Source organism: Vanellus vanellus (genome assembly GCF_965231255.1).
Source record: "Vanellus vanellus genome assembly, chromosome: Z".
Taxonomy (NCBI): domain Eukaryota; kingdom Metazoa; phylum Chordata; class Aves; order Charadriiformes; family Charadriidae; genus Vanellus; species Vanellus vanellus.
Window position 1 is genome coordinate 24,863,377 of NC_138908.1, and position 24,572 is coordinate 24,887,948.

The 24,572-nt window shown below is 53.1% G+C and overlaps 1 protein-coding gene across 1 annotated transcript; it reads left to right on the forward strand.

Moving 5' to 3' along the window:
• Window positions 1–11,547: 11,547 nt before the first annotated feature.
• Window positions 11,548–16,674, forward strand: LOC309683169 (tektin-3-like; the record flags this gene model as incomplete). Its single annotated transcript, XM_082497370.1, has 7 exons — window positions 11,548–12,105; window positions 12,649–12,732; window positions 13,195–13,265; window positions 13,515–13,658; window positions 14,147–14,369; window positions 15,197–15,351; window positions 16,458–16,674. The coding sequence occupies 7 exons, from the start codon at window positions 11,548–11,550 to the stop codon at window positions 16,672–16,674; spliced, it is 1,452 nt and encodes a 483-aa protein (XP_082353496.1).
• Between the last annotated feature and the right edge of the window lie 7,898 nt (window positions 16,675–24,572).

The following is a 24,572-nucleotide window of genomic DNA, read 5'->3' on the forward strand; positions in this document are numbered from 1 at the left end:
TCATTGGTCTCAACCTGATATTACTCGGTGTTCCTCAAGAGTATCAGCCTTTTCTCCCAGCTGACACTTCAAGAGCAGATGCAGCAGCTCAGCCATTTCCCAAGAAATTCTACACAAATTTGCAGTACCTGGAACTAGGTGCCTACACAGAAGTCACATCTCATGGGAAAACACACGTTTAAGGCCATCCCTCACACTCTGGTGTTGCTGGCCTTCTTTTGCATACATTTGTTTTCCTAGGTATAAGGATTAACAAAACCATGAATCATTTGGGTCAGTCTGCCACACCCTGCAGGTAATACTGCATAGCATGTTTTCCAAGTGTTGACGGCCCTGGGAGTCACGCTTGCCCACATGGAACAATAAATGCTCAATAATGCCCAGATCACAAAGCCAATACGCTGCTTGTGTGCACCAAATAGAAGGCAAAAGCACAGGAACTCCTATGCAACAAGGGTCCGAAGAAGCAGAAGAAGCTGCAAGTCGAAACCTGAGTCATCAGATCCCAAATTTGGTCCAGTTGTTTTGTGAGTACGAGTAGCAATGAAGACACACAGAGCGACAAACACAGCAATCCTCTTGGTGTCTTCAGGAAGAACCTAAATCATTAGGCATAGTCAGAAATGGTGAGCGTCCTCAGATCATGTGCCTGAGCTCAAAAAGGAAACGTTTCTCCTCCAGACTGGCACAACCTGTGGAAATAAGACTATCAGGAATGCTGCTGAGAAGGAGAGAGATTAAGATGGGCAGATCAAAAGTCAGCATGTTGCACCTTAACCTGCGGAGGGACAAGGGCAAAAGGTTACAGAATTTGCAAACGCGTGCTCAGGGAACAAAGAAATACTGGAAGCAAAGCCGCGGCTCCCCAAGGCTTGTGTCCTGGGCTCATGGGAAGGAAGCACGGCTAGCAGCTTGGAAACCTGCCAACCTGATGCTCAGGCTTTCCTGAGATAAGGCTCCAAGGCAATCCTCAACAGCTGTCTTTTCCCTCTACCTCCAGGAGCTGCAACAACAGAGAGGAAAGAAGGAGGAGAGAGACAATGGAGGAAAGAGGAATGAAACCAAGCCCACCAGATGCCAAGGTATAGCCATCCCTGCTGAAAGGAGCACTCCCCCATTGTTTAAATCCTTCCTTTCTGCTCCTTGGCTCCGTCAGGATCCTGCCAGCCTGTGCTTTCAGCAGCAGCCTTTCTCTCCCGGGTGAAAGCAGAGCGCTCCAGCTCGCTCTTAGCTGCCCTTGAGCATCTGCCCGTGACAGCACACACACCCAACTTCACGCATCTCCTGCCACGGGCAGCCGAATCCCAGAGGCGTGCATGCAGCAGCTCTCTTCTCCCCCAAACACTCTTGCTGGCATGTTACCCACCTGCCTACTCAGAGGTCGACAACTGCTTAGAGGGTCTGCTATCTTAACCGGCAGTCAAGTAGTGCCAGACTATCCAGTCCACAAGCTAGCTGTAGCTCGCAAATCTCTGGGTGGGGGTTCAGCACACAAGTAAAAATTTTGCTGCCACCCACCCACTGATGCTCCGTGGATTCCCTCCTGTGCTGCAGCCCTGACTTCTGTGGCTCCCTTTGCTCAGGGGCACTTCAGACTTGCAGCAAATTGTGCTCAGATTCCAGCCCTTCAAATACAAGCTGCATGTTTTAGTCATTCCACATAGGGGAATCAACCCAAGATCACAGTACATCATCAATCAAGTTCATAAAGAAAAAGGCTGTTAGTAGGTGAGGGGTTTGGGGGTATTTTATAGGATAGAGCACCTGCTCTTCCAGGTGTCTCAGCCTTCCAAGACCGAAGCGTGGAATACTAAGAACTACGTAGATACAGCATTTCCATCGCTTGAGCCTGCACTTGTTTGTGGCCTCAGAAGGGTCCGCACAGCTCCGTCATTTAAGAGAGCTGCTGCTCTAAAGGCAGGCACTCCAATGAAGAATTCTCAAGCAGTTCACCACACTCCATCATGAAGCTGCCTCTCCTGAACAATGCAGAAAACCAGGCTGCATATAAGGTCTTTCTAAGGAATCATTTTTCTGGTACTGGTTCAATAAGTCACACACCTACCTAAGCACTAAGGCTCTGCATAAGAAAGCAACGACACAGAGAATTGCTCACACCACAACTAGAAAGTACAAAGTTAAATCTTATCAAAATGAAACGGAAATATTGGAACGGTCACAGGTTTGTTGTTGTTTTAGTTTTTGGGTTTTTTTTAAATTTATTGGATGTCACCAGGTCTCTCTTTAAACCATAAAGCACTGATTCAGCTGATGAAGAACATGACATGACATCACTGAGGCAATGAGCTCTGTGCTTGAGTTCTCTTCCCTCAACTCTGAAGGCACAGAGAGTCCCCACCAAGCAGCAGATCTTCTCTGTGCAACACCAGGGTGGGTCTGGCGTCATCTTCAACCACCCATTGGGTAGCTGAGGCAAGAACCGGCCGGGGACAGCAACCCGCCATGGGCCTTCCCGTCCGCAGACTGAACACCCCTCCTCCAGGCCCCAAGGACCTCGGTGGCCCTACAATGGACTCCTCCTGTCGCCCCTGCGCAGCAGCATGCACCAGGCCAGGCCCTCTGACACTGTGGCCGCTGTCCTGTTGAGGCCTGGCACAAGGAGGGGGCTGGAGCCCAGGGCACACCAGGGGAGATGGAGGGCAGACCCACTGCTCCAGGGGCAGCCTTTCTCTCTGGAAGCAAAAGGGCCGCCCGCAATGGGGCCTTCAGGGCCTCAGGGGCCCCCCTCCCAGCCACAGCAACGTCCGTTGGTGACATCACCGGCTGGCCGTTAGGCAAGCAGGCAGCCCTGTGGCTGGCCCACAGCTCGCTCAGCGGCCGGACACACTCACGCCAAGCCTGCTTGCGAGAGGAGGAGGCGGCCAAGGGAGGCGAGTGCCCACAGTGAGTGGCAACAGTGCCTACATTGAGTGGGCCCAGGGCCAAGAGGCTCATTGGAAGCCCTGAGGATGCCTCCCCAGCCCAGGAAACGCCAGTGGGCTGGCGCCAGCAGCAGCAGCCCTGGCCGGCGAGATGAGCCCATGGAGGTCGACCCGCCACAGAAGAGGGATGAGGAAGAACCCATGGAGGTGGATCCCCCTGCAGATGACACAGAGCCCATGGAGGTGGATCCATCTCCCGCAGGCCTGGTGGGGCACACCACCACCACGGCCAGGCTGCCTCCAGCAGCACGCTGTCCAAAGCGCCGCAGGACCCTCGCGGGCTGCCAGGGACAGCCACAGCCCAACAAGCGGCGCCAGCCGCGCAGACGACGCTAGCCGTAAGTGGGCAGCGGGTGGAGGGAGGTGATGGGTTCCCTCTGCTGTGTCCTGCTCTGGGTTCCCCCGTGCCAGACAGAGATGGCCATAGTGGAGAAAAGCCATGCCCCGGTGCCTCCTGGTAACCACCCAGCTTCCGTTGAGCTCCCAGTGTTTGTCAGTTGCAGCCAAGAGCCACCAGAGACAGCAGGATGGAGCTGTGCTGGCCCAAAGCAGCACCAGCAGCAGCACCCCGCATCCCATCCTTACTGTGGCTGACTGGGCCATGTCCTTTGGGCACAGCCAGGGTCCTCCAGTCCCGGGTGGAATGGGCCAGGCCAACTGCTGCTGTGGCTCTAGGTGGGCTCTCCCTGGGGCTCGGGGACACGCGGGCATGGCCGGGCCCCACAGCAGCAGCCTTTCACATACCCACCACTCTCTGCTCTGCAGGGAGCCTCTCAGAAAGGGCACGGCGGTGCTGAGCGTGGATGTGTGGTTGAGCCAGGGCTGCAAGAGAAGCCAGAGGTGCCTTTGCCTCCTCCAGCAGAAGCTGCTCATTGCCAAGTTGCAGTAAGTGCCTGCAAGCCCAGCCGCCTTTCCCCCAGCCCTGTCCCTGGCAGCGGGGCAGGGACACCCTGGCACCAGCCTCAGCCCCCGGGGGCACCTTGCTGCTGGATGCACCCATGTCTGCCCCAACGGCAGGCGGGGGACAGGGCTCCGGCAGGCTCCACCTCCAGCTCCCTGCCTGCCTCTCCGCTCCTCAGATGTGGCACCACCCTGCGCCCACGGCTCTGCCTGGCCCTGGACCAGCTGTGGGTGCTGAGTGCTGACAAGGAGGCAGCAAGAGCAGAAAAGGAAGGAAGTGATGAGGATGGGACCTCCATCATCCTCTCCTGGCCCAGCAGCTCCTGTGTTGCCACTTTCAGGTGAGTCATGGTGCCACGTCCCATGACTGGGCAGGAGAGGTTCCCAACTGGGCCCATGGCATCCTGTGAATGGCCTCTGCCCTCCGAGCAGAGCCTGAGCAGGGAGCAGGCAGCACGCTGGCATGGAGGAATAGGGGCATTTCTACATCCTGAATCCCCTGGTCACCTTTTGGTGCCCAGAAGGGAAGGGCAGAAGAAGCTGCAATGCCAAGAGAAAGGGAGAAGAGGCAGCTTGGGCTTGACCCAGCTCCCTCCCTGTCCCTTCCTGGTGCACAGGACACCAGAAGGAGACAAGAGAGCACGGGTGAGCTGCCTCCCATCCATCAAGCACCTGGAGAAGGAGCTGAGCCGCTGCCACCATGTGAGTGTTTCTGTCCCTAACAACCGCTCCTCCAGCCGAGCAGCAGAGGCATCGCTGCTCACCTTCTTCCACTCCTTCTTGCCCAGTGGAGGACATTCAATCCCAGGAGCCTGGAGAAGCTGCTAGAGGTCCAGGCAGAGGTGAGAATGGCCTTTCCCCCACCCATGGCTGTGCAGGATGTGTGGTGAGTGGGTTGAGCCCCGGAAGGCAGAGGGTCTCAGCGCTAATGCTCTCAGGCTGCTGGTGTCGCGTGGCAGCTTGCCAGTGGCCCTTTCTGCTGTGAGGCTGCTCTCTAACCGCTCTCTGATTCTTGTAGGATGATCCCAAGCAAGCACCGCTGCTTACCCCATCTGTCAATAAAGGAGGACATCACCGCTCAGGTAAGTTTTGGAAAGAAAGGCAGGGAGGGCCTTTTGTCCTCCTGCAAGCGGCACGTCTGCAGAATTGAGGATGCTGCTGCCCTTCACCCGGAGGAAGTCTGTGCCCATCATGCTGCAGCAGGAGAGAGCTCAGCCCTTGGTACCCTTCGACATTGCGGAGCACTTGAGGTGCTTCCTGCTTCACTCCGTCCCCAGAACTAAATTGACCTCTGCTCCTCGGCCAGAGCCGGGAGGAGCCATGCTCACTTGTCCCTTGAGTGTCCCTATGCAGGTGTGGCAGCCCAAGGGAGGACGTCACCTGGAGGAGCAAGGGGACCCGTTGGGCAGCGGCTGCTGGACCTGGTTCTGCGGGGACACGGAGCCTCTGCTGCTGCCCACAGCTTGGAGGAGGAGGGCAGGGCGAGGGCTGGGCAGGGCTGTCGTGGTGGCATGCCGGCTCTCAGGAGCATCCCAGCTGGAACTGCTGAGCCAGAGCTGCGGTTCCAGCTGCTGGCCCCCTGCCCGTCCTGCCCCATCGCACCACGCTGCAGGCAGGGCAGGGCAGGGCAGGCTCTGGGAGCGCTGGGCTGGTGGTCTCCATTGACGGGCTCTTACTCTGTTTTCCTTTGCAGCGGGAGGGAGCAGCAGCAGGAGGAGGAGGAGGGGGCTGCCCTTCCCCCAGGTACAGGGGTAGCAGCCATGGTGCACCAGGCAAAAGGTTTCCTGGAGGCACCACCCTCTCTGCTAGTCCTCAAGGAAGTAGAAGTGGCAGATACGGAGGCAGGATTGGAAATAGCAGAGGTATGGCAGGTCCACAAACACTGCAACAATGTGTCTCGTGGAGGAGGGTATGTCTTAATTAGTCCAAGGAGCTGCTGTGCCTCTTCCCAGCATTCATTGCCTTCTGGCTTTGTGTGGGTTTTTTTTATCCCCCAGAACAGGACGGTGTAAGTGAAAGTGGAAAGGTGGTTTCTCCAATGTGTTAGGAATGTGCTTATTCAAAGGAAATACCTACAAAATACCTGCCAAGGACAGACTCCAAAAGCAAAGCCTGCCACCGCAGAAGGGGGTGTTGCACCAAAGGGGTATCTGCAGAGTTCTGTCTCAGGAGGGCAGAAGAAACGGCAGGAGAAAGAATTGGGCAAGCCTTTTCTTGCCCGCAGGGGACCGCAGGGTGTCTGCTGAATGGCCCCTGCAAATTAGCAGAGTGTCACACACCTGTGAGAACGTTGTGTTCGAAAGTGAGGCCCTTGGAAGAAAGGGCTAATGCCAACCAGCCCAAGGCACCTTCTCTAGAGAGCTAAGGGAGCAATTTGCCAAAAAATTGCTTACTCCTCCAGGGCATCCCTTGCCACCTGCTAACGCCAACATTTCTGGTTTAGGCAACCACCACTTTTCCTCCAACCGCCCCCGAGACCACGACAGAGTCCCTGCGATGTGCAGAAGATCAAAAGAACCTTTCAAAGGCACAAAGGTAAAAGGAGTGAGCTTGGGTTAAATGGAGAACTAATTGATCCAGTTGATCCTGGCTTTACCTCTCCAATCCACTGTGGGATGGAAAGGTTTGCAGGCTCCCTCCAGGAAACCGAAAACCAAAGCAAAAGGAAGAGACCAGAGGCCTGGGAAGAGGAGATGGAATGTAAACAAGAAGAAAAAAGAAGGAAGAGAGGAAGAAGACTGCGACTGAAGAGAAGAAGAAAGGTCCAGATGGTGAAGAAGCCCAGGTGAGTCCCAGGCTCTGCTGCCCATCTTTCCCAACTCCTTAAACTGCGCTAAGTCAGTCCAAGGGGCTGGCAAGGGACGGCCAGGGATGGTGCCGTGCAGGCTTTGGGAAGAAGTCCATGGCAGCTCCCCAGGGGCTCCCGATGGAGCCCTGCTGCGTGGCACAGGCGCACTGTGCATCCCTGCAGACGCACAGTCTCAAAGGGCGTTCCCCATGGGGACAAGGCGCCAGAGCCACCCCCTGCTCAATGCCAGCTGGGCTAGAAACCCTTCCTTGCCGGCTGTGTTTCCCAAAGGAAGGGGAACCAAGTCCTGTCTCGTCCTGCCTTTGGGCTTTACCAGCGTTTTCTGACTCTGTCCTTGTAGGTGCCCGTTTCCTGTTAGTGCCTGAACCCCTGTGACTCCTGGGCTCCCGCACGCCATGTTCACAATAAAAGGATCTTTTCTCTCTTAATACAGTTGTGGATATAGTGTGCATGTGTCTTTAGTTTCTCTCTTTTTTTTGGTTGAGGTTTTCATTAAAGTAATTTAATTTGTTTTTTAAACGTGTAAGTCTCTTTTCTCTCTCATCCCTTCCCTCAGAGAGTTAAACTTACTGGAGTTGTGGGAACTTGTGCTGTGTGCCCAACTGCAAAAGATAACTTATGACGCCCTGGCAGAAACGCGTATGACATATCCTGCACCACAAAAGGGGTAACCTGTCCGGCCTTCCCCACCCAGACCGTTCCTGTTTTCTGTCTTTTTAACAGACATGATGTACTCCACCAATGACATCATGGGACAAATAGCATCTGTCCTTGTTTGAAGTAAAACGGAACCGATTCTCTCTTCAGTCACTTCACTTTTTAGCTAAGCCTCTTCTAACTACTGCAGTGAGCAGCCTATTGTGCAGAAACCGTTCACTCTCAGAGTGACGAGACCTGTGTTGATAGTTGATGCCAGGCATGGTATGCAGAGAGGCTCTTGCTTAGACTTAGGGCTATAACACCCAAGGGCAGATAACGTGGCTATTTGCCCCGTTGGAGGGTGGGAAGCGGAAAAGCGCAGAGGGGTCGCACCTGCGGGGAGGAGCGGACTAGACAGGTGACCCAAAATTGCCCAACAGGGGATTCCATCCCATCTGCCTCACGCGCAGTAGAAAAGCTGAGGGATCAAAGGGTCAGCCCTCTTTCTTCGATGGCCGATGCCTGAGGAGGACTCTGTCTGTTCGTGTGCATTTGGTCTCGATCCTGAATGCAGCTCCGGAATCCAGTTCCCATCCGTCACTGATTCCGGTCTGGGACTTCCCCAGGGCCAGCTGGTGAGGTGACTGTCATCCTGGGAGCTCGATACGGTTTTCTATACATTTCATTATTTCCTTTTTACTTTTCTATTAATATTTCATTAAAGCAGTTTAGTTCCTTCTAAACTCGTATGTCTCTCTCTCTCTCTCTCTCTCCTGCCTCTCTTTTTTTTTTTACTGAAGAGAGGGAGCGGGAAGCATCTGTCACTTGCCTTGTGGCCGTTTTGGCCCAAACCATGAGAGGCAGGTAGAGTGCTTAAAGGAGAGAGAGCAATATTCAAAAGTTGCATGAAAACGGCGACTTGGCAATGTTATGGGTACGTGTAGACTCATGACGGATGCTATAAAAGATCTGGATCGGGGTATTTTCAGAAGGGCAGCTTATGAGCCAGTGTAATCCTGTAGTAACGGACAGCAAGAACGTAGCGCTGCAACAGAAAGATGGACAGCTTTTGGCAGTCAATTTTGTGCTTAGGTGTCTAAGTAGTTAGATTCTCAGGGAGATACTTAGAGAAGTACTACTTGAACTAAGTAGTTTCGATAACTAGGCAGACCTGGGCCGATGTGCAGAAAATTGGCGCCCCTGCTTAGTATCTGCCGCACGTTTTCACCCTGGGTTTTCTTTTTTGGTGAGCTAAAATGGTCGAGGCTTTGGGACAAACTGTCTCCTCCCATGTCTATCAAAACTGGACATGCCTTAGCACAACTGGGAGTGGTAGTTTTGTAATTTTAGTGAATTTGCTGCTGTTGGAGCTGTAGTCAAAATTAAGGAAGGAGTTTAATTACTTGCATAAAGGGAGAGCATGCGAGTAGTCTACTGACTTTGGTGTGGTCCCCAGAGCACAAGGGATTTGGGGACCACTTACTACTGGGTGTAGTTGAGAACTTTGTGCTGGAGAGTCACTGTCCTGGTTTGAGGTAAAACAGAAACAATTTTGTTCAGTAACTTCACTTCTTAGCTGGGCCTCTTCTAACTACTGAAATTAACTGCATATTGTGCAGACAATGTTCACTCTCAGAGTGATAAGACCAATTGTTTGTAGCTGATGCCCAGACATGGTATGCAGAGAGGCTCCTGTTTATACTTATTGCTATAACCCCCAAGGCCAACCAACTTTGTTATTTGCCCCGTTGGAGGGTCAGAAGTGGAAAAGCATAGTGTAGTCCCACCTGCAGAGAGGAGCTGACGGGACAGGTGACCCAAAACTCACCAACAGGGTATTCCATCCCATCTGCCTCATGCTCAGTATAAAAGCTGAGGGATCAAAGGGGCAGGTCTCTTCCTTCAATGGCTGACGTCTGAGGAGGACTCTGTTTGTCTGCCTGTGATCCCGATCCTGAATCCAGATCCAGAATCCAGTTCCCGTCCGTCACTGCGTCCAGCCTGGGACTGCCCCAGTGCCAGCCGGTGACGTCATTGTCATCTCGGGAGCTTGATACGGTTTTGTATATATTTTTCATTTTTTCTTTTCTTTTATTATTAATACTTCATTAAAGTACTTTAGTTCCTTCTAAACTCATAAGTCTCTTTTTCCTCCTCTGCCTCTCTCTTTGAAGAGGGGTAGAGGGGAGCATCTGTCGGTGCCATTTGGGGTGCCACAGGTCCCCAGTAGTGGATTTTGGCCTAAACCACGACAGTCCCGTAGCTTGTGAATTTGTCTGGTTTCCCTGTGCCATGAAGTCGATTTTAACCCGACTAAAGCAAGACATGTATTTAAAGTGAAATCAAAGTGTGCTAACCTTTGTATACAGAAAACAGTTGGAGTTCTTCTCTATCTCAGAACTTTGGCAGCAGAGGCATTGCTTTCTCATGGAGGCCGGCTCCGTGTGTATGTGTGCACAGAAAGCAGGAGCGGTGGGGCAGGGTGTCAGTGCACCCCTGAGAAGCTGTAAAACATTTGGTCCGGTCTCAGTGTGCAGCTGCAATAGGTGGGAAAACAGGAGGAAACCAAAGGCGGCAATGAGAAGACAGCTGTATCAGCCTGAGTATTTGATGAGCCATACACATAGCTCACAGTTAACCTCAAGTGGTAACATGAAGGAAATGAAAATGTTTCCTCTGGGGACAATGGGGCACAGGGGTGCTGACAGTTGGCCTGATGGGTGTTATCAAAAGTTGGAGACAAGTCCCCTTGATTGGCCGGAGCAGACGCCCAAAGGCTGTACTGGGTTGCCCATGGATGGCAGCGGGAGCTGTCCAGGGACGGGATCAATTGTCCCAGCAAAGGCAGTCTGGTTGCCCAGAGTCTGCACTGAGCTGCCCACGGGTGGCCCCGGGTTGCCCATCAAGAGCACCGGGCACCAAAGGGCTGCATCAGGTTGCCATAGCGGCTGCAGGGAGCTGCCCGGGCAGAACCCGGTCCCTGAGCGCCCTGCGCCCCTGGCAAAGCTGCCCCGGTTCTGTGTCACACAGGGCACTGGGGACGCTGCAGTGTCTGGCAGTGCTGCCACCGAACCCCACAGCACAGCAGGGAGTAGCCGCCCTCCCGGACACTCCCAAGCCTCTGGAGGTTTCGGGTGAGTATATACCATTATGGGAAAGGTTTTTTTATGCAAACTTCTTATTTTTGAAGGACTCAAGTGGCTTTCACGCTGTAACAGATGGGATTGAGCACATGCTTTGAGTCAAACCCCACTCCCACCCAGGCATCTTGTTGCAGCACACCAGTGTCCTCACCTTTCACTGGGCTCTGAGCCAGGCTGGGAGCTGTGGGGAGGGGATGGGGTACCTCCTGAGTCGCCTCATGAGGGTTTGGCCTCAGATGCGGTGTGTTAGGGACATTTGCTGGCCCTCTGCATGATGTTTCTGACAACAACTGACTGATACCCTGAATCTGAAAAGAGCAGTAGCACCCACAATGCCGTATGCAGTTCTCGGTAGCAAAATCTTCACGTGTGGCCATTCCTCCTAGGGCTCCTGCAAGGCTGCTGTTTACACACCCTTCTGAAAAGACTGTCTGGGATTTCTCCTTTCCAAGTGCATCGATTTTACATCAGGTGAGGCATAGGCATTTTTCTTCCTTTGCAAGTCAAGAGAGGGCTGTTCTCTTGAGACTGAAATAGCTGGAGGGGGTCAAATTTGGATATAGATCTGCAAAGCATTAATGCAAGTGAAGGTGGGGGGTGAGGATTGAGTCCCTGACCCACCAATCACACTGGGTTGGTCCAAAGGGGCGCAGCTATCGGGGCTGGAAAGGGCACTTTGAAAGAGAAAAGGACGTCTGGAGTACTAGAAGATCAGCACATACGCCAACCAAAAGAAGCCAATGAACACAAGACAATCACCAGCTACACTTTCACGGGATTGACAGATTTGAGGAGAATGAAGGCCTAATATCTGTCATTCTCCTGAGCAGCCACGCTTTGCTTTTCTCCGCATTTCAATACTTGAGGCTAGATACTAACAACAAATTCAAATCCCTTTCCAGATACAAATGCTTGGGGTGCTGTGAGAAGGCATTTGCTTTCAAGAGTTTTAGGCCTGTACAGGTGACCTGTGGGTGCTGTGTGCGTTGCTGTTTGTGTTAGAAGCTGCATGTGTTGCTGTAAGAAGGAAGGCAAGTGCAGGAGCTGACTGAGGGAAGTTGTCTTCTATCTCCTCCTCTGTGCAGGATAAGTACTTGAAGAGCAGTGGTCAGGAATGGAGGCTGTCGGCTCTCGCTTAACGGCAAGACGTGCCAAGGTTCTGCCTGCCATCAACACCATGGCTTCCAGATATAAGGACCGTTTCCCGTACTACCCGTTGCCTCAGAGCTCCAGCCTCCCCTGGATGCCCAGCACCTACTCTAAAAGAGATGCCATCAAACCAACTTTGGCTCCCTTTTCCAAAACTTCCCAGGGGATGACCACCAGCGAGAAGCTCCCTTATATTTCCAACAGAACAACCCTCTTCACCCGCTACACCCCTGACGACTGGTACAGGTCCAACCTGACCAAGTACAAAGAGTCAGAGACTTCCCAGCACAATGCGGAGGCTCTGAGAGTTGATACCACCCGCATGATTGGGGATAAATACCAGCAGACAAAGAAAACACAAGAAGAAAGCACCAAAAGCCTGGGAGGACATGTGAATGCTATTGAGTTTTGGAAAGGGGAGCTCTGCCGTGAGCTGGATGAGATGATCGGGGAGACCAACACGCTCACAGACATGAAGAAGAGACTAGAAAGAGCCTTGGCTGAGAAGGAGGCCCCTCTCCAGGTAAGCACTCTGTCCAGTGGGCTGCAAGCTGTAGCCTACTGCTGGAACAACTGCAGCCATTCAAATGTCTAAGTTCCACTGCAGCTCCGCAAGACCTAGAGAGTTTTTATGAAGAGACCATAAGTTAAGTTTGCAATGTCTTCCCATCTGCTGCATCCCCTATCAGCCCGTTATGAGCTCATCACAATTCTATTTGCTTAACCAAATATTTGTGTAGGCGGAACATCCAAATTCCTGGACTGGGAGACAGAAGCCCATGTCTTCCTACAACACCCTGGGGAGGTCAGCATCAAGGCTGACACAGGTGCCTGTGCCACGGCTCTGGTTGCAGCTGGGACACGCGTGCTTCCTCATGTTGATTTGATGCATACGGTGCAGTTCGGTTTCTTGTTGTCAGCTGAAGCAGCCGCCCTGGGCACTTTGTTCCCCTGGTGTCCCCTCTGTGCCCACCTAGAATTTCTTTTCTTGCATTTCTTGAGATGGGGACTCTCTCTATAGAGAATCCTGCCCCTGCACCCAACAGTGATGGCATGTCCCCAACAGGTCGCTCAGCAGTGCTTGCTTCAGCGGGAGAAGAGGATGGGCATTGACCTCGTCCATGATGATGTGGAGAAAGAGCTCTTCACGGTAAGTTGGGCCACCCAGATCATGTGTTAAAGCCAGTTTTACCTAAACTGCCCTACAGAGGCTTTGCAGCCTTCTTCCCTACCTGGCTCCTTACTGCTGGGGAGGTGCTCAGCTCTTCAACCCCCCCAAAACCTGCTGGGCCAGGGGATGGGGTTCCCCCAGGCAGCAGCATGCCCACGCCGTGTGGGTATGACTTGGCCGTACAGAGGATGGAATAGCTGAAGAGCAGCTGCGTGTTTGTGTAGCGTGTGGGGGTTCTGTGTCCCTCTTCAGGGAGTAGTGCACTAAAGACATGCACGCAGTTTGGGGGCACTTTCTCAACTCCCTGCCTGTTTACTCTGGGCAGAAAGACAAGCAGGCAAGTTCTTGCTGTGTGCAGGGTTGGGGAGGTCTGAGGGGACGAGTGGCATCAGGACAACTGAGTACAGACACTGATGATGGGGCCATGTGTCCTTTACCCAGGAAGTCAATGTCATCAGGTCGTGCCAGGAGAAGATGCAGCGGTACCTGGATGAAGCCAAAGCCCAGCTCGCGTAAGGAGGAGCTCCTTATGTCATGCCGTAGGGCTGATGTGCATTTGCAGTTGTGATGTGGACCCCCAGCAGACCCCGACCTCTCCCCACACCCTGCAGATGGAAAAGCCAGGCGGGCTCCCCGGGAAGTGGGCAGTGATGCTCATGGGATGACAGAGCTGCGTGGGAGGGAGCTGCGGGGAACTGGAGCGGGGAGGAAGCCCTTCCACCTGAACATCCCCAGCGATGGCTGTTGTTTGCATGTTGAAGGTCCAACAGGGTGGCCCAGCACGAGCTGGAGAGGGACCTGGCCCACAAGCAGGCGGCCCACCGCATCGATGACAAGTGTCACCACCTGAGGAGCACCTCCCACGGCATCAGCTACTACCCAGCGGTGGAGCGGGTCGATGCCACGTGAGTGCACGCTGGGCAGCACGCCAGCAGCAAGCTGTGCCCGGGATGCACGGTGCCTCTCCCTGGCAGGGAGCTGCTTGTCCCCAGCCCACTGTCAAGGCACGTCCATCCCGCCTGGAGACAGCTGCCTGAGTGGGACCGTTTCTCTCTGCTTATTGTTATTCTTACTGTTATTGTTATTGTTAACCTTACCTTTATTCTTACCCTTACTCGTACTCTTCTTCTCATTCCTATTATCTGTTGTTGTTCTATTAAACTGTCTCTATCTCCACCCGTGAGTCCTGGTCTTTCTCTTTCCCCTCCATTGAGAGTGGCTGTGTGGTCCTAGCTGCTGGCCAGAGTTAAACCACAACCTATGCTCAAATTAAAGACGGAGATTTCAGATATATTTAATCAGTGCTGCTCCCAGGCAGGCTTCATGCCTGCCCACGTCCAGCTTCAGCACTACGGGCTTACCGGGGCCTCTTCTTCCCCCTCACCTCCTGAAGGATCTCGGTGCCGGACTCTTGGGCCAAGATCACAGACGACAACATCCTCCGCTCACAGAGCCAACGGGCGGCCTCCTCCAAGCTGCGGGACAACATCGAGAACCTGCTGGTGGTGGCGGCAAACGAGATGTGGAGCCAGTTCAACAGGGTGAACATCGCCTTCACCAAACGCATCAGCGAGACAGCCGATGCCAAGAGCAAGATCCGGACCCACCTGGCCAAGGTAGTCGGAACCCCTCCCTTTCGGTGTGTCACTGTCACTTCCTAGTGACACCCCTGAGGTGGGACCCTTAGGAGTTGGCACCGTAATTTCATCTCAAGGGATCTGTTTTTGCTAGGGCATCCTCACTGGCAGCCTGGGAGCACAGGGATTGCCAGCAGAAAATGCCAATGCTGGTTGCATCTCCTGGTAGTTCCTTCAGAAGCGCTGGCTGCCCTCCAGAACGGCCTTGCTGGGCCTCTGCTGGGCTGCCTGCTGGGGGGGTTGCAGGCTTGCTTCTCCTCCAAGGATGTGCTTTCACTCTCCGTGCTCTGGGGCTGCTGCATGGGCATGCGTGTGTTTGCTTTGCCAAGCAGATTCAGTGGAAATCAGTGATGGACACCTGCCTCAGAGCTGTGGGTCTCATAGAAAGCTTCCTGAGACGTGCCCGACACTGTATTGAGTAACTGAGGGAAGACGGGGCTTGCAGCACTGCGAGCTGATGCCACGTCTTTCAGTGAGGATCCATGAAGAACCTTCCCTCTCTGAGTTACTGTTGATGGATGATTAGTTCCAGCAAGCGGTAATTTTGGGAAGCTGGGAATTCAATAGGTCCATCAGTGCTCCAAAACCTCCTCTGATGTGACAGCAAGAGCCAAGAGAGGATTTTCCCTGAAGAAAAATTACTCTTGGCTCTGCGCCTTGATGTGTAGCAGAATGACAGGGGTCTGAGCCCAGGGTCTGCTTATTGAACTTGTTTTGTTCTGCAGATGGACAGGAGGAAAGGGTAATTATGTAGTCACTTGAGAAGATACTTTTTAATTTGTGCATGGGTTTCTTTTTTACGCCAGACGCTGCAGGAAATCTTCCAGGTGGAGAAGACCATAGAAGCCATCCAAAAGGCCATTAGGGACCAAGGGCCTCCCTTAAAAGTGGCTCAGAGCCGGCTGGACGAGCGCACACGCAGACGAAACGTGGAGCTGTGCCGGGACACTGCCCAGCTCCGGTAAGGCAGGAGTGTGGGTCTGGTGGGCTCCTTGAGGAGTTACGGCTGGTAGCACCCGAGGGTAGCACCCGGGAGTAGCACTGCATGAAAAATTAAGCATGGGCTTTTTTTTCAACAGTCCTTCCATAAGTGCACTGCTATAATCAAAAGCAATGAGCAGGTATTGCAGCCTTTGGGTGCTGGGAGAGCTCTGCGCCCACAAAGGAGGCTGTACACCATGGCCGGGTATAGCCTGATGGCACCCCATGAGGGGATGGATTCTTCCCGCTTGGGTAAGCCCCATCTTCTCTCCAGCCTGCTTCCCGGCAGTTGGATGTGCTCAGTTTTGAAGGACGAGCCCTTTACTCTCCAACAGGATCCTGCTGAGATCCCTTAGGCCCTTCCTTTTGGGGAACTGCAAGGAAGGGTGCCCCCTATGGAGAAGCAGAAAGGGCTGTCCTCACCTTCTCCGAGGACACTGGAAATCCTTTCAAGGACACAGTGGTCTGTTTGGGATTGCATGCCGAGGAGCTGTGGAGGAGTAGGCTGGCCTGAGCGCCCAGCAGCACCCCCTCTGAGGCACCCCAAAGTTCACCCCTCCTGGGAGCCCGTTGGGCAAGACTCCAGCTGAAGCCTTTTCAGAGCAATTGAAACCCAGCCCCACAGCCTTTGCAGCATCTCGTACAACAAGGGTTTTTTCCATCCTCCCCTTGTTTCACATTCACTTTTAGCCTCTCCCAGATGTCCTGTTTTCTTTGTGTGCATCTGTGGGCATGGGGAGGATGCCTGCACAGGGAAATCCAGGAGGGGGAGCCAACAAACCCCCCAAACCAAGCAGGAACAGGAAACCACACCTGCTCATCCCTCTTCTTGCTGGCCCGAGCTGCTCTGGGAGAGGCGGCTGCGCGTTGCCAAAGCCTTTGAGCAGACTTAACCATGCCTCCCCGCTGAGGTCTGGAGGAGCTCTGCCCTCAGCTTTCCCATGCGTCTGCCAGAAACGGGGGGTCTGAGTTAGTCTGAGCACGCTGAAGGGGGAAATCCTGTGACCAAGGGGCCCTTCAGCAATGCCACGCTAGAAACCACCCCCACGATGGCACTGTTAACCAGGGTTTCTTGCTGTTTTCCAGCCTTGTCAACGAGGTCCACAAAATCAACGAGACGGTCCAGAGCCTCCAGCAGCGCCTGAGAGACACCGAGGACACCCTGCAAATGCTGGTTCATACCAAGTCGGTCTTGCAGCATGACCTGGCCGTCAAAGCCAACACACTCTTCATTGATGAGGAGAAGTGCATGGGCATGCGCAAGACCTTTCCCAGCACGGTGCGGCTGCTGGGTTCCATTTAGGCTCAGCTGAACTCACTGAATCTGTTGTGGGAGGGATTCCCAGTTTGGCTAAGATGCTTTGGAAATACTTGATTAGAGTTTCACTTCCTGCTGAAAGCCATGAGTAGAAATTAAATGATCTTTTTGTGTGTTATACGGTCTACCGGTATTTTTTTTGCCTTTGGTTTTTCTCTTTCCACTGTACTTTCACGGTGTGCCAGAAAGTCACTGAAAATACTTTGTATGCGACTAAGAGTAAATCCACCCACGGGGATTCAGTCCTACCCTCTCAGTCGGTGATTTTAGGAGAAAAACTGTCGTGTCTGCCTCCTTTTGAGTCTGTCTGATGTGGGAAAAGCACAGGGTGAAGCCATGCCGGCTGTCTCAAATCACCTCCCTGTCCTCCACGGGCCTTAGCATAGCTTCAAGGAGAGTCCGTTCCAGGATCTTCCCAGGCACAGAGGTGAGGCTGACAGCTGGGGACTTCCCAGGCTCCCCCTTTCCCCCTTTTTCAAAAATGGGTGCCACATTTCCCTTCTTCCAGTCACTGGGGACTTCCCCTGACTGCCATGACTTTTCAAATATCACCTTCTTAGGTGATATCACCCTTTCATTCCTTGGAGGTATTTCACTGGTGTTTCCTTCTTGCCTCATCACTGGAAGACTTCAGGTGTCCTGCAGCGTAGCCAGCACATCTCAGAGCAACAGCCTGTGGGCCCTCGCTAGCACCCTGTCCCTCTAACCTTGGCGTGTCATCTCACAGCTTGTCACGGGCAAGCCTGATATTGTCCCCCTCTCCCCTCAAGCCTCATTTTAAGCGCTGTCAGGGAGCCCTGATAGCTGGTGAGCAAAGACCTTCTTCCCCCTTTGAGACAAGTGAATCCCATCTGATGCCGGCAAGCCTGGTGCTGTGTAGGCCATCCCCTTATCAAAAAAAACAAAATTCTGTTGGTCACACCAGCCATGGAGCCACCTATTAATAGACTGGGCCTGTCTGTATGTTTCTTCCAATGTCGCTGCCTGTAACTGGAAGGAAAGAGGAAAAAATAACCTGTGCCCCACATCCCCTTACCAACCGTCCCAAGGCCCTGAAGTCTCTTTTGATCGCCATTGGAGGACATGTTGCAGCTTCACCACCACACACACGGAAGAGTAATAATGGGTAATAGTCCGAGGGCCGTACCAGGCTTGGAAGTTTCCTAGTGATGACCTTAAGCTGGGGCCCAGGGAGGAAGCAGACATCCCATCGGAAGAATAAAGGTTTGGACCAATTTATGTCATTCATGTTCATGGTATGAAAATAATCTTGTATGTTATGAAATAATCTTGCCGGCCAGCTTGGGTCAAGTGCTCACGTCTCACTCCTCCTCATCCCTGCGCCTGGCAAGCTCAAAATCTCTGAGCCCTTGAAACCCACACACCATAGCCAGCTATAAAGTACATATTTTCACAAGTTCAGACACTGGAGTCTTCTAAAAGTGCAGGCTTCCCAACTATTAGAAGAGAAGTTAGTCCTGTGTCGCTCAAAGCAGGACACACTATAACAGTTTTTCATCGCAGGAGAGAGCATATTCTTCTCTTTGCATAACCTCATGCAAAATGACTGCAATTCAAAGTGCAGAGCACTCAGGCCTGGTGGCCCTATCTCCCTTAAGCTCTCAGTTTCGCAGCTGCTCACTGAGTTCACGAAAAACACAGTCAGAGTTTTTATTCATTAAGCACAGTCTTTAAGGCAGCTATCTTGTCAGGTTTTGAAAGCCGAGCTCTTGTCCTCAGCTCCTCTGCTCTTCTCCTGGGCACACAGTAGCTACTGGAAACAGCTGAAGAGGCACTGCTCATTGTGTGTTGCTATCAACATATTTACATTAGTTTAGTCTAAAATACACCCCGTGATTATGTAAAGGTTTGGAAAGGACCAGGCCAAGTCGGGACAGCTGAGGCCACCTGGGCTAGTATCAAGGCTGATTTGGTATTAGCAGACGATTGTTTCTCTTTGGAAGAGCAATTACACAAAACAGTGAAGGTGATCTGAAGCTTTGTTGAGGCGGGTGCACTGCATACCCTGACCTCTGAGTTCATGATCTGCTTCCCCTCCTAATCAATGGGCAGAAATAGCACTTCTTTGATACAGTTCCAGTGACTTCAGACATTGGTTTTAACAGATTTTGACTTGACGCACAGAGGCACGTGTCTTTCCACTGAAAGAGGGTTTAGTTCATGACGAGGCAGGAAGTTGCAATAATACTGTTAGGTGAGATTGCATCCACTATGAACAGCCATGCAAGGATGATGATGGTTTTGAAAAGAATCAAAATTTTTATCACAGCTCCCATAAAATTCAATAGAGCCCAAAACCTCTGGTGCAAACTGTAGGAACAAATCTCAAGAATGTGGCAAAGTTCAAAGCAAGGAGGGGAGGAAGATTTTTATTTCAAGATAAAAGTGATTTCACCCCTTCATGTGCATGCTGTCCTATCCTCCCAGCAGCTAAATGTGTATTTCCACCCAGCCTGGACACAATTCCCCGAGCCGAGACAGAGGACAAGAGACACAGCTTTGGGAGGCCTCTGCATATCTCCCGGATGGTCCCTGCCTGGGTGAACAACGCTCACATCTGCCCCTTCACACTGGGTTATACCAACAACCAAACCACTCAAGTGCCCCTACTGGAAGAGGCCTCTTGTGCAACTCGGAGACGGCTCAGGGAAGGGTCAACAAGGAATATAGACCTGGATGCTCTGGAGTGTGGCATCGCAGGTCTGGACGGATTGACCTCCAGGCTCAGGGATCCCACAGCCTCTCTGGCAACCCACTCCACTGCTTTATGAGTCTCACAAGGATTTTCTTCTGGATTCCTGCTCTCCAGCCTGAACCTCTCCACTTTCAGGAGATGCCACCAGGCAGTGCTGGCAAGACGTTCCAAGTGATGGGTTCTGTTGTCACCGAGGGATGGGCTCTGATGTCACCAAGCAACGGATTGTGAACACGTGCCCCTCGCTGCTTAAATCCAGGTGCCGAGTCCCATCCGGCTGGTTCATACCCGCATTCCAGCTGAGCAGTTGGCGAGGCTGGAGTGTTGAGCCAAGCCTTGGCGCTGGTGTCCTGACTGGGGAGTTAGTTGCTCGCGGCAGCTCTCCATCTGTGCCCCAGAGCCCGCAAAGGATTTTCCCTGGCCCTGTCAGCTTCAGGCAGCCGGGGCAGTCAGGAGGCACGCTCGCAGCAGCAGAGGTGAGCTGTGTGGGGACACCGCACCCTGGGGAGCTGGGAGGGTTTCTTTCTTGAGGGACCTGGGCATTTCTTCCAGCCCTCCTCAGGCCAGCCAGTGACCGTAGCCTCTCTTCCTTTTCCAGCCTGACACTGGCTGCTGCAGCGCCACAGGGAGGGAGCACTTGGTCACCCCCAGCTGCCCCTAGCACGATGCAGCGAGTGGAGAGCATGGCAATGGACCTGGACAACCGCTGCCCAGTGTGCCTGGACAGCTGGGACGATGCCACCTATGCCATGCCATGCCTCCACCAATTCTGTTACCAGTGCATCCTGCGCTGGGCTAACAGCAAGCCCGAGTGCCCTCTCTGCAAGAGGAGAGTGCGATCCATCGTGCACTCGGTGAGGGCAGACAATGACTTCGAAGAGGTTCCCATCGCGTCATCTGCCTCAGCCCCCGCACCAGTTGGCACCCGGCAGGCCGGAGGAGCGCCCAGGCACCCAGACACCCACAGCCCCCCTCGCCGCTCTGTAACACCTCAGCTGCTGGCAGTGGAGTCAGTGCCCAGGGCTCTGGTGGGCGGCCTCCAGCCCCATACCTGGGCGTTCCTCTTTGACGACCACCCGGCTCTCCTCCAACGCTTTCTGCCCTGGCTCCAACAGCAGCTGGGGCTGATCTTTGCCGAGGAGCCTTCAGCAGCCGTTGTGATGGAGCCCTGGCCGTCCTGGGCTTCTTTGGTCTGGACGAAGAGGTCCTGGTCCGGCTGCTGCAGGTCAGCCTCCAGGATCGCGCGGCGACATTTGTACAGCAGCTTATCAACGTCGCCGTGCAACGCTGCAGCGCGGAGGCCCACCGTCTGCTGGGCCTCGAGGACAGCCATGCTGCCGAGGAGCGGGAGGGCAGCCCCGTGGCTGTCCCTCCTCCTGCTGCCTCCAGAAGGGGGTCTCCTGGCCCTGGCCAAGGCACCTCCCGCAGCCCTGCTGCAGACGATGAAGAGGAGCGACCCAAACCTCCACCGCTGCTCTTCATGGGGCTCCCGGCAGCTCCCCCGATGCCCCTGTTCCAACCAACGGGGAACAGGAGGAGCTGCATGAGGATCCAGGGGAGGTTGCCGCAGGTCCCTCTACTCCCAGCCGCAGCAGGGACCTCTCCCGTGGGGGGCCACGGCGAGGCCCGAAGAGGAGGGCCAGCAGCTCCCAACATTCACCTCAGCCACCCAAGAGGCCACCCCGCCGGCACAACTAGAACAAGGCCCCAGGAGCTGCCAAAACCAGGGCCAGGCCAGCAGCTGGGACACATGCCGGCCAACGGTTCAGTCAGAAGGGGGACTCCAGGGCTGGACCATTCCCCACTGCCAAATGTCCCATGCCTGGTCTCCTCCTCACCACATCATCTGCCCCCACCTCCCGGGGATCTGCTCTCCTACCAGCCTCTACTGCCCCGTCATGCCCTGCAACACTGGCACCCAAATCCTTCCTCCTGCTCAGAGTCTGCACCACTTGGCTCTGCCCTCTGCATCACCCCATGCTCACACCCTGCCAAGGCAGGAGCCACAAGAAGTTCAACAGGAGAAAGAAGTGAAGTCCAGAACCTGGCGAGGGACAACCCCAGGAACCAGCACATTTGGCGCGCTGCTCGGCTGGAAAGCAGCTTGGCGTAAAAAGCCCTGCAGGTCCTGGTGGCCACCCAGCTGATCATGAGCCAACAGTGTGCCCTTGCCACCAGGAGCACTGATGGTGTCCTGGGCTGGACTGGAGAGAGAGTCTGGCAAAGGAGTGTGAAGATGATAAAGGCACTGCAGCATCTCTCCTCTGAGGAAAGGCTGAGCGAGCTGGCACCGCTTAGCCTGGTGAAGAGAAGGCTCGCAGGGGAATTGATCAATGAATAAAAAGCCTGATGGGAGGTTGCAGAGAAGATGGAGCCAGACCCTGGCTGAGCGGCGCTGGCTGTCTCTGCTGCAGCAGGCAGCTATCGCAAGATGACTTCCAGAGGTCCCTTCCAACCTCAGCCTTTCTGTCATTCAGTTAAAGTATTTGAATTGCCTAAAGAATCTATATGAATAACTTCAGTGCTGTTCTATAAAGTCAATAAAGAAGAGAAAGTAGTACAAACTTGCTGACGTTCCTCAAACTCTATTGATCGAATCATTAATACTGTGAAGTTCCAACACGCAGGGACGTCCCCAAATTCACTTATATGTTCTGGAAGACTGCCTCAGCTCAGTCAGCATGACCCCGACATGGGGTACAATTCTGCTGTGCTTATACTTAGTTGCCATCCTCAGGACACGTACCAGATGTATGACACAGGTGCAGGTTCTGCTGCTGAATAAAAGGACTGTAATCTAGGGCTGCTAAGAAAGACCCATAACAATTATGCTATAGAAGAAATATTTTCTCTCTCTTCTGCTGATCTTGCAATTTTTAGTTTAGTGGAAACTGCTCAGTTTTCTTCACCTTACTTTGAGTATTTCCCACTGTTATGCCTGTCCTCAAGGATAAAAAAAACAACAGCAACAAAATCACACATCTCTACTTCCACTATTACACGTAAAACCATTCTGGGAGCTCAATACAGTTTTGTATATATTTCATTATTTCCTTTTTATTTTATTCTTAACGTTTTAGTCAAGTAGTTCAGTTCCTTCTGAAATCCTGAGTCTCTCTTTCTCTCTCCTGCCTCTCTTTGAAGACACATTGACAAGAGCATCTGTCCTGCCACCCAGTGGCCAATCCGGCCCAAACCACAACAGCCATAGAGAATCACACCTCCAGTATCAACTCTGTGCTACAGCTCATAATCAAACCTTACCAGCTATTTAGTCCTCTCAGTTTTTATTGACACAGAGCAAGTTTTGCAGACCCAGTCCAGTTTTGTTCCGGGGAAATTCTATCTGGCCTCATCTTTCCAGGGCCAGGCATCACACACCGCAGCAGGTAAAACATCCTGTCCTGCAGAACACCCGTTTTCATGGGGGAGGGAAACAGCACTGCGGGTAGCACTGATAACGTAGACCACAGAAGCAAGTGGGCAGAGCTCCATGAAAACACTGCCAGGCTTTTTGCCACACAAGGACTACCCCTGCAGTCTTGTCAGAGGTTGCTTACTTAGCTTATAGCAGTCCACCCCTCCAACGTCAAAGGTGTCGCTGCAAGACTGAGACCCCAGAGATGCCACAGAAAGCACCATCTCCACCCCTTTACCAAAGCGGTTCCCGGTTAAGTACCAACAGCAGGAATTGCTGCTGCCCACTGCTCTGGGCATCCGCCACCATCCACCCCACACAAAGGGCCAGCTGGGTATCTCCCCCATGGGCACGCCAACTCTGCAGACTCCTTTCAGGTGTCTTTTCAGGCAGAGCAGACACAGACCAGATGAGTTTCAAGCTGAAACACGACTTTGTCATGCAGGCAGAGAAAAAAGCTCTCAGAACTTGAGAGTTTTATTTCACAATCTGAAAAATGACACACAGCGTAGGTACAAAGACAAGGAGACGCTACAGTCCACAGCAGGAGCGGTGGTCAGGCACTCTCCCTGCACCTCTTTGCCAGGGACGGTGCTCTTGCACAGGCAGAGGTATCTTCTCCCCTCCCCAAAAGCGCACCGACCCCACAGACAGACATTTCTCCCACACCTCCTTTGAAGGAAGGCTACCAGCGACCCACCTGCAGAATTAGCCAGAGACTTCTCAGCACCTTATCATGCCGCTGTGCTTTCAGTCAGAACGGCATTTTTGATTATAAGCAACTAAGGGCAGAACTAAAGTAAATCTCTATCAAAATGCAGCAAAACCATGACACTGTTCTTATTCCTCTGGCTTCTTTCCAGAGTCATTTACAAAATACCATTCCTCTCTAGGCCACTCCTAATGGACAGCCTTTCAAGAAAATCCACAGCAGCATCTTCTTTAAGAGTTTAGCACCCAACACAGAGCTGAAGGCATTTCTCCTTCTCCTAAGAAAGCCCAGCTCAGTCTCTACTTTGCTTCCCATCTTCCCCACCCCAACTCACACCAACACAGCGCACGTACCTCCTCAAGCAACACTTTCTTTCACCAAAACACAGGACCTGTTTCTGAAGTCAACTGCCGGAGGGACCAGCGAGAACTGCTTGGGCTCTTCTACCTGTGACATTGAAAGGGATGTTGAAGTGGGATTTCAGTAGTGAACTCAACATGACAAACTCCAGCAGAGGTAAGAAAAACACATTTTTTAAGAACTAGTTCAAAACAGGGCCCAGGAGCACCACTAAGTGTTTCAGTGCCACATCCCCCCTCTCCAGTAACACCAGAGTCGCAGCAGAACTCTCATCTGTAACAATAAACGTACGAGGCACATACTGCCTGTAAAAGCAGAATATCCAAAACTGCAGGCAAATCCTCACTGGCACAGAGCAGCACACTTCAGTCCTCCTCAGGGTCTCTGTTGAAAGGGTGGTAACTGGAGCAACGGGATTTGCCACTGCCTCCTTTCTTCCTACAGAAGAAAGCTATCGAGTATTGCCATACATTTGCCTTTCTGCTCTGGCAGAGCCCTTTCTTCCGCAGGCCTCTCTGAAGTCCTTGGGAAGTGCGGAGTGCCCACAGCTCTCCTGTCCCACCCCCAGCGCTGGAGGCAACCCAGGGGAGAATTAGAGCAGTCGAGAAGCTGCTCTGGCTTGCGTTGCTGTGTGAACGCATGCCGACCACCTCCACAGACGCAAGGCTAACGGCAAC